The sequence below is a fragment of the Lupinus angustifolius genome, chromosome LG06, assembly GCF_001865875.1.
Source record: "Lupinus angustifolius cultivar Tanjil chromosome LG06, LupAngTanjil_v1.0, whole genome shotgun sequence".
Classification (NCBI taxonomy): domain Eukaryota; kingdom Viridiplantae; phylum Streptophyta; class Magnoliopsida; order Fabales; family Fabaceae; genus Lupinus; species Lupinus angustifolius.
In genome coordinates, this window is record NC_032014.1 from 32,272,485 (window position 1) to 32,289,035 (window position 16,551).

Genomic DNA, 16,551 nt, shown 5'->3' on the forward strand with positions numbered 1-16,551 from the left:
CTAGATCCTATAATCAAACCAAAAAGTTGAATCGGTAGAATCAAGTCTTGCTCACCCTAATGTAGATATCATCAATAAGCCCACTAATTAACAATTAAACAATTCCAGTTATATAAATTTTTAACAAATCCAATGAAGAAGGAAAGAGAGAAGAAGTTGACTAATAGTCCAAGACTTCCCCAGTTAAGAACTATAATATCGAAGGGGTAAAATGGTCAGAAACATTTAATTAAACATGTATAAAATACGTTGTCATCATAGTCCAAATCTCATATATAACTTCATACGTTGGCAAATAAAGACACTAAAATAATACATAGTGCAAATAAATTTAACAACCACCATGAGTGGCGTTTGTTTTATACAACTAACAACAGTAGTAGTGTTACTACTGTCCCTATCCTCCGCCGTGTGGTCATGTCCGCCGTCAGATAGGGCGGCGCTGTTGGCCTTCAAGGCAGCTCTCAAAGAACCGTACCTCGGCATATTCAACTCATGGACCGGCACCGACTGCTGCCACAAATGGTACGGCGTCAGCTGCGACCAGGAGACCCGCCGCGTCGCCGATATCAACCTCCGTGGCGAGTCGGAAGAGCCGATCTTCAATAAAGCTCACCGTACCGGTTACATGACCGGTTACATCTCTCCGGCGATATGTAAACTCACTCGTCTTTCCAGCTTCACTATTGCAGATTGGAAAGGAATCTCCGGCGAGATACCACGTTGCATATCGTATTTACCTTTCCTCCGAATCATCGATCTCGTCGGGAACAAAATCTCCGGCACAATCCCACCGGAAATTGGTAGGCTCCAGCGGTTGACTGTGCTCAACGTCGCCGATAATCTCATCTCCGGCACAATCCCAGTGTCGCTGGCCAACTTAACAAGCTTGATGCACTTGGATATCCGTAATAACTACATATCTGGGCCTATCCCACGCAGCATAGGCCGACTTAGAATGCTAAGTCGGGCTTTGCTAAGTGGAAATAGACTCAGCGGAGTTATTCCAGATTCAATTTCTCGTATTTATCGTTTGGCAGATCTAGATCTATCTCGAAATCGAATATATGGGCCCATTCCAGAATCGTTAGGTAAAATGGCTGTCCTTGCAACATTGAATTTAGATTTAAATAAAATTTCGGGACAAATTCCGATAAGTCTTCTAAATTCAGGAATCAGTGATTTGAACTTAAGCCGCAATAGCTTAGAAGGTAATATACCCAATGCGTTCAGCGCAAGATCTTACTTCACAGCTTTGGATTTGTCTTATAATAACTTGAAAGGGTCCATACCAAAATCTATATCATCTGCTTCTTATGTTGGACACTTGGATTTGAGTCACAACCATCTTTGTGGCCAAATTCCGGTGGGTTCGCCTTTCGATCACCTCGAAGCGTCATCATTTGTCTATAACGATTGCCTATGTGGGAAGCCACTCAAAGCTTGTTAAGCTCTCCCAGAATGGAAGCCTCGTATATTGAGTTGTTTTTTTTTATTGAGTAAAATTGTATTTGCTTTTATTTTTGAGCAATTTGTAATTTGTATTAGGGATATAGTGTTTATTAGTTAACTGATTTCATGTATTTGTGTATGTTACAATGATCATGATATAATATAAAATGGCGCTAAGCTAAATAAATGTACAAGTTTTTTTCCTTTATCATGCACGTCTTTAATTTGAACTAGCCGTAAACGTCTTAATTAAAAGTGTTTTTTGGTAATATGTTAAAAGCTGTTAGTGTCAAAACCAAATATCGCTCTCAAATCCCACTCTTTATCATTGTTTTAGTGAACCATATTTTAATGTTTCTTTTAGAGTGTATAATCCAATCATCCATTAGATTAATAAAACTTCATATGAATAATAAAATTCCTTTTAATATACTGGCTAAGAAATTAAAATAAGACAAATTAAAATTTAATTTGACATTCACTTAGTTATATTTTTGAACTTTGAACAATTAAGAATAGAGAAATAATAACTATATAATAAGGATTAACTTTACAACAATATTGCAATGAATACTTTGTTCATTAAACCATAGAGCACTTATACTAATTAATAAGTGATTATAACTTTGAAGTAGGGGATTTTAATGTAGTTGTCTTCATCAATCTCAGACCACAAAGTATGTAAATAATGGTTGTGTCGGATGTAGGGACAAAAGGAGTGGATAAGAGGAAGGAATGAAAAGACATTACACGTGCTGAGAATATGACTGAAACTGTAACTAATGTTGGTGCATTGATGTAGTCTCTGATGACAATGGTAATCAATTTATATAGCCTTTAGAATAATGCACATGTACTTTGAGGGTGGAGGAAATTAATATAGTAAGTAATTAACTTAAAAGGAAAGAATAAATAAAAGGAAAGAAAATATGAAAATTTGTTAATATGATGTTTTTAGTAGCGTTAAATAGCTACTTTACAAGTTCTACAACATTCATTAGATATTTCAAATTGACACTTATAATTTATGAAGTTGTAACAAAAAACTTGTCCCTAATATATAATCATGACGTCTCATCTTCGTTTTAATCCTAAACAATATAAGACTTTATATAATAATATATTTCAAACATACTATTACAACAAATATAAATGCATGTATCATTATTTAACCATAACCTTCATTGGTCAGTTTTTTAACTAATGTTTATTTGTGCTTGTCGATCAGATGCTGGCTTCAAACAACAATATATGATATCTACATTATTTTGCGATTATGAAATAAAGTTTGATACATTATAAATGTAATTATTTTTACACCATCTATCAATCACACTATATTTATGATTGTTGAGGTAGTTATAGTAAAAGCCAATATTTCTATTACCATGGTACTACACAGTTGAACAACAATTCTAAGAGTGAATCAATATTAAATGCTATGTACCAGTGGATAATATTATGCTACTTGGTTGCAACATGGCATGAACCACAACACATGATGACATGAATAACCACAACACAAAACTTCAAAAAAAGATTGTGTTAGGCGCCATGTCTTTGATTTATATAAGAAAATGTTATTAGGCACTCAAATTATCTCTTACCATGTCTTTGATTTCTTATTTAATAATTCTACTGATCATTGAATACTACCTTAATACTATAGCACATTACACAGGAAATATATGAACTATTGGTCTAGAACTGAATACTGATATTGATTACTTGGACCATACTCCATATATATAGGTGAAATTGATACAGTTTTATTTAGCTTCCTATATCAAGTGGTTAAGGGTTTGGGAGGCTAAAAACTTGTATCAAACTTTAATGTTGAAATAAAGTGTATAAGGCTCATCTGTAAAGGCTAATAATGACTCCAAAAGAAAGCTCTTCTTTTCCCCTTTAGCTACAAAGGTGAAAGGACTATATTTGCTTAATCCTTTCCTCACAATGAAGCTTGCTGCTTTGTTAAAAGTAGCATCATAATCAGTCTTGAAACTAAGCTTCACTACTCTACTATTGTGGCTTTTGGATTTTAAGGATATGGTTTGATTTCATACATTCAATCCTGGTACCACAAGAAACAGTACTTTAAATTGTGATTGTGGTTACCGTGATTGTAACGTGGATTGCTACCATTATAGTATGAATTATTTTGTTATTAAAAAAATAACATAGTTAGAGTGATCAGAACCTGATTTATAAATTAAGAATTTAACATTGATTCTCAAATCCCCAATGTACATTACATATATTCATTTTGGTTCTTGAGTATAAAGTCAACTTTGAAAATTGAAGTATAGGTTAAATTAATCACCAAGTCCTTGAACTATTTGAAAAGTTTCAAATAGATTTCCAAATAGAAGATGGGAGAATGGAGTGACCTTTTACTTGGAAAATGAGATAGCCATCCACCTTATCTTAACGACCTATTGAAAACCATATAGCAGGGATCAAATTATAAATTTTCATAGATTCAATTGGACACTTACTTTAATATTCTCAAATAGTTCAGGAACTACTGGTTGATCAAACCTTAAGCATATATATATATATATTAAAAAATGGTGCCTAAACAATTTGAATACATTGTTGATGAGAGAAATTCATAGATAACCCATTACAATAATTTACAACCTAAACACATGTTCTGAAATCACCTGTAAATTGCACATACCATTCTGACATGTACTACTACAGAGATAGATACATTACAATGCTAACAACAACATCCCGGAAACCAGCAGAGATTTAAAGACTTAAAAACACAGGGCATATATTTTTGCCAATCACATGAAATAGTCCTTCAAACTGCAGAGATGTCCTACAATTCCAAGCCCCCCCATCATATATAACATTATAATGAGAACACATTAAAATATGCAGGAAACTTGGATTATCTCATGATGAAAATGAGCATAACAGCAACTCAGGATGCCAAATCTAGATTTTATCAAGCTTCTCAGCCTTAACAACTGGGTTTGCCTTCGCTATGGCATCCTGTGCAGCAGTGCGGTAATCGAATGGGCAATTATGCTTGTCTGAGTAGCGATGTACAGCACAGAAAAGGCTCCCACATCGACAATTAAATCCTGTCAAACCAACCCGCTTATTGCAGCTGTTGCAACGTTTTGGACCATCCTTGGGCTTTGCTTCACGATTCTCCTCTGAGCCTGAAGCAAGTGAAGGTTGTGCACACACAATCTTAGGCTCTATTAGATTGAAAGAGATATCCACATTAGCAGCAACGATGGGTTCACTTTCAGTGCTGCTTGATGATCCATTCATAATATTCCCAATGGATGATGCTGCAAGTTTGGCCTGCTCCTGTTTCATCATCATGTCTTTGTGGCACTTAGAACACATGTTCATCGTAGCTGCACTTCCAAAAAATCCACAGTTGTTAATGCATAATACAGGACCTTCTGGGGGTGCTTGGCATCCAGAATTGTCATGGTCCATTTTTTTCCAACTTCCCTGCGAAAAAAAGTAAATATTAAATCACCTAGGAACAAGTTATCACTAAAACATGACAATATCCAAGCCTTTCCCCCGAGGTGGGGTTGGCTATATGGATCAAATCACTATGTTCACGGTTTCACCAAGATTTTATCTTGGTCATACTCTCCCTCTAAATTATAAAATAAGCTTATGAGCCAACACATGTGTGCACCTAAACAATGAAAGATCAAGGACATGGTGTGGTACCTTATTTATCTCTTCCAACATGCATATGCAAAAAGGTAAGAATAGTTTTACATGTATCAAAGAACACCATTGGGCAGTACAAACACATAGCACAATAATAAAATAGTTTTACAGCATAGCCATTTCAATTAGCATATGGCATACCCCAGGCATAAGATATCAACAAATAGTATCAAATTTCTTCTAACTTATACAATGATTTATCATAACAAAAAGATAAGCTCGAGATGTTTTAAGACAACAGAGATCAGTCCACTATGCCTTTTTCTGAACTAGTACTGTGTACTGTTCAGAAAGCTTCATTTTTTATGAAAATATATAATTCCTCGGCTCATACTTGTCTGCGCTCATACACCTGTTTGGTTAATGCATTACACCACAAAAAACCAAATTATATGCAACTAAAGCTTATCACATCCTTCTCTCTTTACCGGAATAGATTACACATGCATATAAATGTAAGTGCTAGCTGCTTCAAAATAACCATCTCTAAAAGAATCAAGACCATTTGAAAAAGCTTTAATTTCAGAGAAATGTGAAGGTTTGATCAAAACTTCTGAAACATAAACTAAGAAAATAAATAACAAGCTCCAAAGGCATTAAAGTGTTAATCATTAATAGCAGCAACCATGCAATATAACCCATAATTCAAAAACCCTGCACTGAAAAATTATATACACTGCAAAATGAATAAAGCAAAACCATGGCATGTGGGAAAAAACAAATCTCTACCATTCTACAGCTCCAATTATGTATTTAATTTTACAATTTTTTCGCCAAACCAGAACTCAGATTCCTTAAAAGACAGTAACACAAACAAAAATCAACAAAAACATAAAAATCATATTGTCAGAAACGGCATCAACCACACAAATATTAAAGGACATAATTCTAACCTTTTAGTCAGGAATAACAATAAATAAATATGGGAAACGAAACCTTCAGGCCGATCTATAAACTCAGAATCGATCGCATCGAATAAGAATCCTGCAAAACGAAACCATAACAAATAATTAACAATCAAAGATATTAAGAGTAACAAAAATCGAAAACAAAAGAGATGAGATAAACGGAACCCTAACCCTAATAGAATTGGGATCGACGGTGAGGAGAGAGAAACGAAAGCCGAGGGACGGAGGAGAGAGAAGAGAAGAGAAGAGAAGCTATCGGTCTCTCGTTCTCTCTGTTTTTTATTTTAAATAAAAAAGTTCTTTTTTTTGCTGATTGGAGGTGACGTGGGAAGTTATTATTGGAACGGGTGTTTCTCTGGCATTTCCAGTTTTGTCCCTTTTTGAATTCCTATTAACAGCTTTGCCAGGTTGATAATGTTAACCTCACTACCTTTTATAAGCAAGGGCAAGATGGTCCAATAAAATATTTATTATGAGCTTTTTTGAACTAAAAATTGGAAAGTTTATATTTCAAAATAACAAAAAATATTTTATTTAATAAATAAATCATCTCAATCCCCTATTAACTACAAGGTCGTTCATAATAAGAATGTTAGGAAAGTTTCTAGATGGTCCAACAACTCCACCAACAAATTCGTGTTGAATTAGGGTTCAAATTGTTGAATCACAACGTTCAACAAGATCTTACCAACAATGATGCTTATAACTAAAATGCTGATATAAGTTCAAAAAAATACATCATATCAAATAATATATTGATGTTCATCATTGTAATAATAGATATAGCAAGTACAACAATAGATTATCTTCATTTCTTCCTTTGGGAATATTGTCCAACCCAACTTCATCACGTGTTGTTTCGCGATGCTGCTGGGATAGTCAAGACCAAACCTTAGTCGCTTTTTTATCCTTTTTGTTTTATCTTTTCATTCTTTCTTACTAATCATTTTTTTTACAAACACATTGAACACAACACATCTCTAATGATTTTTATCATTAAAGTAGTTTAAGTAAGTTTTAAGAGAAGTTATGTCTCACTAAAGTTACAATTAGAGTCATGGTAGACCCACTTCCTAAAATGTGATGTAATGATGCTTTCTAGTTATATATAAAGATATCATTTCTTTTGTTTAAGTAACACATTTTATATTCCAAAAAGTGTCATATAATATGTTACCACGTGTGATTGGTCAGAAAAATACTTAATTATTAAATTTGTAATTTAACTAATTTTTTTCAGCCATTCACAAATAATGACACATTTTTTAAAACAACAGATATACTCTCTCACTCATTCTACTTATTTTCTTCATCGGATAAGGGAAACTTACCATTATTATATTATAAATGAGGGTTTGAGGTGTATAATGTCCTTATGATTTCTTATCTTTTACTTTGGTTTCAAACATGCATTTTATATTCATGAGTTAATGATTGCAAAAGTTCCATTTAGACAAAGCAATTTGTTAATTTTAGGAATTTCTCATATATCTCAAAATTGTATGATAACATAATGTCAAGTGAAAAAGGATAGTACCATCATGTAGAATATAATTGTTAGACTAGAAGCCTTCATTTTTCTATAATTTGAGTTATTATATTCATGTTTAGGCTAGGTCTAAAAAGTTAAGTTTAGGTGACTCTAATGTTATAATCTGAATTACGATCACACGTTTTACGTGATGTTATTTCCCTCCCAATTTTACTTAAAGTCTCGATCTTGTCAACTTTACTACTTAGAACTCATCTTCTAGAACACATCCTACATAGCCGTTAGAAACCTGCTTTAGAAGGGTCCACTTGAAGAGCAAACAAAAGTAAAGGAATCACATTATCTGTCTCTTTTGTGGACCAGTCCCATTCCAACCAAAAAAGCAAAGAGTCGTTGCTGTCTAAACGAATATCAAATACTAAACTCAACCAACATTATTAAATAACAACATACTAAATAATTTTATAATAATTGTTACAATAAGGTAGAGCCTATAAATTTGCTTTCATTTCTCTTCAACATCACAAGAGTTTAAAGCAACTTACACCTCAATAAGCTATTTATATTTTCCTTGCTTCATCTATTATTAGCATATATTTGTCTCTAGTGAAAAAAATGGCACATGTTAACAGAAACATTAGCAGAATTGTGTTCTTCATTGTGTTCATTGTGGGGTTTGTTTTAGCTGCTGAGGCAAGATCACAGGGTAGTGAGTTTTCTGAAGCACCAGCTCCATCACCTGATGTTGGAGCTGGATTTTTGGTGACTTATTCTGGAGCATTTCTTTGTTCCTCACTTTTCCTCTCTCTTATTCTACTTGTCTCCCATTAACTATTCATTGTATTATATGATAGAATATTATGATATTATTCGATATATCTAGCCGACTCACCTGATTGGATAAAAGCTTGATTGTTGTTGTTACGTATTTATTTAAGATTCCGTTATCCTATTCATTCTATATAGGAAGGGGGTGATTTTGTATTTGAGGCCTGTGGCATTCTTTATTTTATTTCTGATGTGGTTAATTACATTGTCATTGTAATATTTTATTTTTGGCACGCTAATTATTTGGTTAAATATTACATTATTTACCTGTGGGAAACAATTTACAATTTGTCTTCTTATTTTGTTGAATATTTTTAATTCAGTCTTGTATACGGTGTGTGTGTGTGTGAGAAAGTGTAGTGACTAATAAAGATCAAAATGGGAATTTAATAAAGAAAAATAATGAGTATAATAATGTTAATTAAGACATATGGGGAATACACTAAGAGTAGGGATGGCAAAAAAACCCGACCCGTGGTTACCCGTGAAAATACCTACAATAATAGCTTATGGATAGGAATGGGTTTTGTGATACCCACCCTACGGGTACTCGAAAATTTATATATTTAGTTTTAGTTAAATTTTTATATATATTTATTATTATTTTAAGATTATATATCATATACTTTATTATCATTTCATAATAAATTACACATATTTGACTGATAATAAACTTATCATATAAATATTATATTATTCATGTAATAATTATTTTTACATATTGATTATTACAAATTATATAAATATATAATTAAAATTAAAAATTCGCTGGGTACCCGTAAATACTCGTTACCCGCACGGATACCCGTAAATATTGCGGATTTGGAAACGGAAAAATACTACCCGTACCTGTTGCCATCTCATGAGCATGGAGAATGACTTCATAAGCCATTTATTCTTTTGTTCTCTGTCTTCCATATTTGCTTTCAAACCAGTTTCTGCTTAAAACAACTCATCCTCTATGAAATTAAACTCATTTACCATTCTCCAAAAAAACTGATTTTTTAATAGGCAAATATATTAAAAACGATACAAGTCATTATAGGTTAGAAGAAAGATCCATACACTTAGTAGAATCAATATACCATTATGAAAAAGAGTAAGAATAACCAACATTTTTTAAAAGAGTGTAAAACGTGTGCATTTACGGTGTAAAGATTTATACTAAGTCAGTATATCATTTCTCATTCATTTGCAATACTTTTATTTAAAAATAAATGGTGAATGATGCAGTAAAAGTGTGAAAACCTTTACTTTACACTGACGATGTATATATCTTTTTCCCCTTTTAAAAATCATAACTAAGATCTAATCTGAATCAAATTCATACTCATCTCCAAAAAAAAAAGTGATATGTTGTAATTCTTTTCATATGAAAAAGAACTTATAATTCTCAACTAATTATACTTGACGGACACATCAAAATGTGTTTAGAAGTGGCTTTATATGCACTCCCTCCCCAATAATTTCTTGGCTAAATGCATTGTGATTTTTATTGCTACTTTGGCAAAATATTTGATGCATTTAAGGGTCATGTTGCATGTCTTTCTAAAATTATGGGTTCCCAGATTCGTTATAGGCATTTTCCATCGGCCCGGTGCTTATTGTGTACTAATTGGGTTCCAACCTTTATGTGTCCTCGGCTGAGTTTGGGTTCTCATTTCTTTAAAGTTTATACTATTTGAAATAGATCATTATAGATGATATATTAACATGTATAAGAATCTTACAATTGTTAATCAGTACTAATTAAGTTCCAACTTTTATGTGTAATTGGGTGAGTTTGGGTTCTCATTTCTTTATAGTTTATACTATTTGTTATAGATTGTAATATTTATGTAATGTCATTATAGAGATTTATACATAATTAATTTATCATTCTTCGTTCAATTGTATTAATTTTTTGAAAAATTTAATAATTATTAAATATGAATGTTAGATATATATTAACAGTGTATTACCATTTATGTACTTTTTTAATAATATTTTAACATTATTTTTTTCATGAAATGATGTAAAGTATGTATACATTTATAACTTTAATTTGTTTTTTTATAAACAAATATCAATATCTTAGTATTTATAATGCTTCAGACTCAAATTCTCATCACCCTTATAACTTAATTCTTCAAACCCTCCCCAATTGGCCATCTTATAACTCTCCACATTTATAACTTTGTTTTTTATGCACATATATTCATATTTTATGGAAAGTCATTTTAATCTTAAATATATTGGAGTTTTATTCTATGTATGTGCCTTCAATGATCTGAACTACCGAGGAGACAAAATTGTCCCACATTGACAGAAAATCGAGCATAATGCATTTATCAACTACATGTTAAATTTAATTTTATGCATGTGTATCACTCTACCTATCTCTTTCTAATAATTTCATCAATTACTTAATAGTCTCAACAGACCCCTACTTACCCTACTTAGAATATAAGTGTATTATATTTTCGTACAATGCAACATGAACATTATTCTAAAGATATTATTTTTTGTAATGGTCCCCCTAGTTTGTAATATTATTCTCTATCTAGAATCTGTAGACCATATTGGACTAGAACAACAGAAATTTGCAGAATAAAAAGTGGAAATCCAAAATGTTTTAACCTCTTTTATCAGCCAACAATAGCATGATACATAAATATGAAAAAAAAATATATACACTAATAGTATAAGAATTTTTTATATTATCATTAATAATTATTGACACTTACATAAAATTAATACAAATGAATAGTACGTGATACTGAGTCTCTTAAATTTTCACACTGAGTACATAAAAATCAATTGATTTTGATGCGCCATGATTATTCTTTTTATGATACATAATCGAATAACAATAATAGAAAAACTTGTTAACCTCTACAAGGTTCAATCACATCGCTCTTTCTCTTAAGCTGGCAGGTTTGTGCTCATTGTGGATTTGTGACAGATTGACGTTACAATGAATAACATTGGTAACAAGAAAAGAATCACATAATTAGTATCTTTTCGCCAACCATTATAAATCTCTATTGTAAGTTATATATATCAATTCGTCCTATTGATATTTAAATTTCGTTTTTTTCGTAATACGTTCTTATTTACTATTAATTTTATTGACTTTTCAAAGATAAATATAAATAAATGATAAATAATATATAAAGTGTACATAATTTTTTAGCCTAATGTATGATCAAAAGATGCATAATGATTTTTATGTAAGTATTAAATTGAAGAGAGATGGTAGATGGAGACAGGGAACGTGGAGTCCCGTTTTTGTTGGAAGAGGGAAAATAGAGTGAAGAATGAAGAACCAGAATCTTCTATCCCGAAATCTTGCTGTCTCCATGTTTTAAGCTAATTATATCTCACTAAATCACATAAAAATATTATAATATATTTTTTTAATTTTCTTTTCTAGTATATGTCAAATTTCTATTGGATTAGGACACAATGAGACACAGAAAAGTGGGACAACTGATCCCATTCAGAGTGAGGGCACGTTAGAAATGATACTCTGAATATATTGTACTTTGAAATGACATTTCAATAAGACTCTGAAAAACTCTCTGACCCACAAAAGCTGCCATCAAGATCCAATGCCATCCCTTCCAAGTTCCAACCTTCACTTCCAAATATTTAAATAATTAAAATATGCTTCTCTTATCATTGTATGGTAGAAAATGTTCTTACTAATGTCATTAAATAATAACGAAAAACCATTCTCCCGAACAAAATCAATTATACTACTTTTGAATATAACAAATATACAACTTTCTAATAAAAAATGAACTTTATTTTTTAAAAAGCTACTAATTTTGATGGAAATCATTATGGTGGTAAGTGTAAACATACTATTTGATCTGTCCATCATGGTGGAGATGGCAAAAGGGAAATAGCAACATCATACGAGTAATAAAGCTGATCAATTACAGGCTCAAAAGCTTCTGGCAGCTGCATTATTTTGCAACTATATCATCTCAATTTTTTTTATTTATTTAATTTTATTCTCTAAAGATAACTTTCACAAATTTTGAAACTTCTCACCATTTACACGAGTTTTTTATTGTTTAATTTAAACATACACGTGGGTTTCTTTGCAACAAAAAATAAACATTGAATATTTTGGTATATCTAACTATCATCTCACCTTGTAAGTTTAAGAAACTAATTTGTTTTAGGGTATGTGACTATATCTCTCAATAAGTGTTACTAACAAATAATACTGCTACCATTGCTTTAATTAATAGAATAAATTACACTACATCTAATATAAGTTTTAGTGAAATTATACAAATTACTCTCTCTACTTTAAACCTACACAAATCGCCATTTATTATACACGTATATTGCAACTACCCCTATACGAAAGATAATTGTAATTTCTTAAACAAAAAATGGTGATTAGTGTAATTAAATCAAACAAAATAAGGTATACTGTGAAAACAAGTTCAAATAGTATAACGTCTATTATTATTTTTGGTTCGTTACAAACTATATTAATAACAATGGATAATTTGTGTAAGTTTAAAAAAGAAAAATAATTTATGTAATTTCACTAAAATTAATAAGTTAGTGTAATTTACTCTAATAAATATAATGTATAATATAGATATAAATAAAAGTGGTTTCTGATTTGGTATTTTTAGTGTCTCACCATTAGAAAGGTGGCTAAGGATAAGGCTAGAAGTAACTTTTACATGAATCTCCACGCTCACTTAAATTTAAGATAATTTTGATGTTGACCATTGAAAATCCTCGCATACCACGTTGAAACTTGAAATATAGAATGTGCTGTTAAAATACACAAATTAAATCACGTGCCTGTGCCATGTTTAAGAGGAAGATTTAGAAGAAAGAAGGGATATATATTATAACGACAATCAATTTATCTTTCTCATTAAAAACGTGCTTCATTATATAAATTGTAACCATTATATTACATTCGGTCATAAATTACATTCTCAAAAAACCCACTTAGTTATTCAAGATAGCCCTTAATACACGAACATTAATGAAACAAGAAAAAGAAAAATTCTATCACAATGGGACAACATAGAAAAAAATTAACTATATTATCTTTGATTTAAATTCTTTTAGTCTAATCAAAAGATCTCATTTTCTAATATATATTATATTCATAGAATAGACCCAACAACAAAAATATGTAACCAATTCCAAAATGATAAATGGGAATTTGATACACAATATAGTTTGGTATGCCTTGTACAAAATGAAATTCATAAAAGGAGAATCAAAATTTAGATGAAAGAGGGAAGGGGAAATTCATTAGTCATGGTAGTCTTAGTCAACAATATCTATAGTTGAAACAAGAACAACCTCACTTGTCATGTCTCTTTAGTTGAGAGAAACACATCAACTACGATGAAAAGACTCACTTTCATGCTCAATTTCAGAGCCACCTTCATCATCTTGATCAAGACAATCTATTCCATAAGCTTTATGCCCATTTCCAAATGCTTTGATATGATCCTTAAGAGACCTTTTATGCTTGAAATCAGAGCCACAAGAGCAATACCAAAGCTTCCCACAATTCTTCTCATGAGTTCTCCAATCACCTCTCACAGCAAATGCTTTGCAACATTTTCTACACATGAAGGGTTTGATCCCATGCTTTCTCTTGTAATGAGTTTGAAGGGTTCTAAAGTCTTTGAGTGGCTTTGCTCTTGGATGGTCAATGTTGTTCTTGCACCCTGGTGCACAGCAAAAGCAAGGGAGTCTAAGCATTGCTGTTGGTTGTGTTCCTCTTAGAGATTCTGGTCCCTTTCTGTATTGAGATCCATGCCCCCACATATGCATCTTTAGCAATAATATCATGTAACATCAAATAATTAGTTGAAAAGGAAAGTGATAGAGGAGGAATGTTTAACAATATTAATTCTACAACAATTTTGATTCATTGGGATCCTCTTGAGTACTGGAATACGAGGGAGAATGAAGTTTGACAATTCTGTAATAATATTTTATACAAAAGTAAATAAAATCTGGACCGTTAAAAATTTATTGACTCAAGTATATTGGAGATGATCTCTATTCAATTTTGAGATAAAAGATGATCTTCTTTTGAGTTTTGTATGCATTTTTAATATGATGTGAAAAAACTGATGTATTAATAGCAATAGAATTCAAAAAATGAAAGCCACTGCACTCATGAGTGTTATTCTTGTTCAGGCTTAGTCTGCCAAGTAATTTCTAAAGTACTGAAATCAAATTATTGTTTCACATGTTTGAAAGTAATTTTTAAATATTATGTAACCCCACAAGAACAAAACCTCACACATGTTAAATAATAATTTTCATATCTACTATGTATAGAGTGTGATTAGCTACAAATCACTCTTCATTTGTTAAGAAATTTTGTACTATGTCAATACAGTTGAAAGCATCACTGCGAAACAACATTGGATTCAAACTAAATCTTTGTTTTGCATGTAATTTAAGTTAAGATTGGAAATTATTTTACTATATTAAATCAGAAGCCATAGAGGATATAACGTAGGAGCCGAGTCCTTTTCAATCTGTTTCAATACTAGAGTTTGAAACTAAATTGATATTCTTTCATTTTACACTGTATCCTTATGTCGGTGCTCAATTATCCTTTAAAATAAACTAAGATCTAACAAACCCTAGTGCACGATCAATTCTCATTTTTAGAAACTTTTGTAGCTAAGATACACAAACTTTGAATGTGCAAAAAGGGATAGCCTTAAATGATCCATGGACTGAAATTTTAGGTATTTATTCCTCAGCAGTAAAAGGGGCATGGTAGAACAATTTAGAAGTCAAAGTAAAATGGAAAGGACATGCAATAATAGTAGGTACAGGGAAAACCCTAAATTACACAGACAAATACACCAATATCATTTCTTTCATAAAATTAAGACAAGATTAATAAAGGACTAAAGGTGAAAAATCATAATGATCTTGGAATAACAGTGGAAACCAAATAAAGGGTATACAGAAATTAGTGTTTTCTATCTTTTTCAGAAAATCTTTCAAAAAAGTGAGATCTGGAAAGTATAAGGTGGGAGAAATAAAAAAAAGTGGAAGGAAAGACATTTTTTCTCTTTATTTTCTATCCAATCCTTAATGTTTTTTAATTCTTTTATCTAACCTCAAGAGAATTGATAATTTCCAAGATGATGAAATGTGACAAATTATATACCTGCATGTTGTTGTATCTGTTGAAAGTCTTGAAACAAAGAGGGCATGAAAACTGTGTTGGACCAATCAGAATTTGAGATGGTGTAGGGATCCAATACTGACCCCTATTAATTCTACTTGATGGATATTCAGTAGAAGCAACAGTAACCTTTTCATTATCTTTCTCTGATGAAATCTCTGTGGTGGATAATATATTTGAAGCTAAATCAACAGAAGTTGTACTTGTTGTGCTTGGGAGCCCTAAGTGCAAAGCCACAGTTACACTAGCATCTTCATGATCCAAAGAGATTATAGATTCTTTGTTGTTGTTTTCCACTTCCATGGAACTAAAGGATGTTTCAAGATCCTCACCTTTTCTAGGGCTTAGGTTAAGGAGTGGAAGAGCTTCTCTTGGAGGAGGTGATGATGGATCATGATGACAAGATTTATGATGATGATGAGTAAAAGAGATCATGCCACTTGTGAAGTTATGATTATGGTAACTAGAAGGGAAATAGAATGGTGGGTTGGAACATGAGGGTGATGATGATGATGAGGAAGAGAAAAAGTTTGGAGAATTTAGGTCAAACCAACCATTGGGGTCATTGGAGTAGTAGGGATTAGTCATGATGAGAGATGGAAAGTAAAGAAGGATATTATGATATGATCAAGTTGAAAAGATTAGGTTATTATAGGACTATAGAGAGAGTACATGGAATAGAAATAAAGGGAAGGGATAGGGTAGTGGAGGAGAAGGGATAGTGAGATACAAATGAGAAAAAAAGTTTTTTTTAAGCTTAGAATTGTTAGGTACCATTAGATTCAAGGTATAAATATTTTAAGAGGGTAATTATAAATTATTTATTTTGAGGTCCAAAAAAACCTATAGTAAAACTCAAGCTCACCTTTTGTAAATTGAGTCAAATTCTTATTCATTGGATCAAATTTCTTCTATAGGTCACAATAAAGATAAGCATGAGATTTAACAAAATTGCC

The 16,551-nt window shown here is 31.6% G+C and overlaps 3 protein-coding genes across 3 annotated transcripts; 1 reads left to right on the forward strand and 2 right to left on the reverse strand.

Moving 5' to 3' along the window:
* On the forward strand, positions 287-1,663 carry LOC109351310 (DNA-damage-repair/toleration protein DRT100-like). Its single transcript, XM_019592757.1, has one exon. The coding sequence runs from the start codon at positions 344-346 to the stop codon at positions 1,448-1,450; it is 1,107 nt and encodes a 368-aa protein (XP_019448302.1). The 5' UTR covers positions 287-343; the 3' UTR covers positions 1,451-1,663.
* LOC109351311 (zinc finger A20 and AN1 domain-containing stress-associated protein 8-like) lies at positions 3,990-6,366 on the reverse strand. Its single transcript, XM_019592758.1, has 3 exons — positions 6,249-6,366; positions 6,063-6,153; positions 3,990-4,935 (listed from the first exon to the last, which is right to left on the reverse strand). The coding sequence occupies exon 3, from the start codon at positions 4,918-4,920 to the stop codon at positions 4,402-4,404; it is 519 nt and encodes a 172-aa protein (XP_019448303.1). The 5' UTR covers positions 4,921-4,935; positions 6,063-6,153; positions 6,249-6,366; the 3' UTR covers positions 3,990-4,401.
* On the reverse strand, positions 13,540-16,299 carry LOC109351313 (zinc finger protein WIP2-like). The gene is made up of 2 exons (XM_019592762.1): positions 15,578-16,299; positions 13,540-14,211 (listed from the first exon to the last, which is right to left on the reverse strand). The coding sequence occupies exons 1-2, from the start codon at positions 16,181-16,183 to the stop codon at positions 13,768-13,770; spliced, it is 1,050 nt and encodes a 349-aa protein (XP_019448307.1). The 5' UTR covers positions 16,184-16,299; the 3' UTR covers positions 13,540-13,767.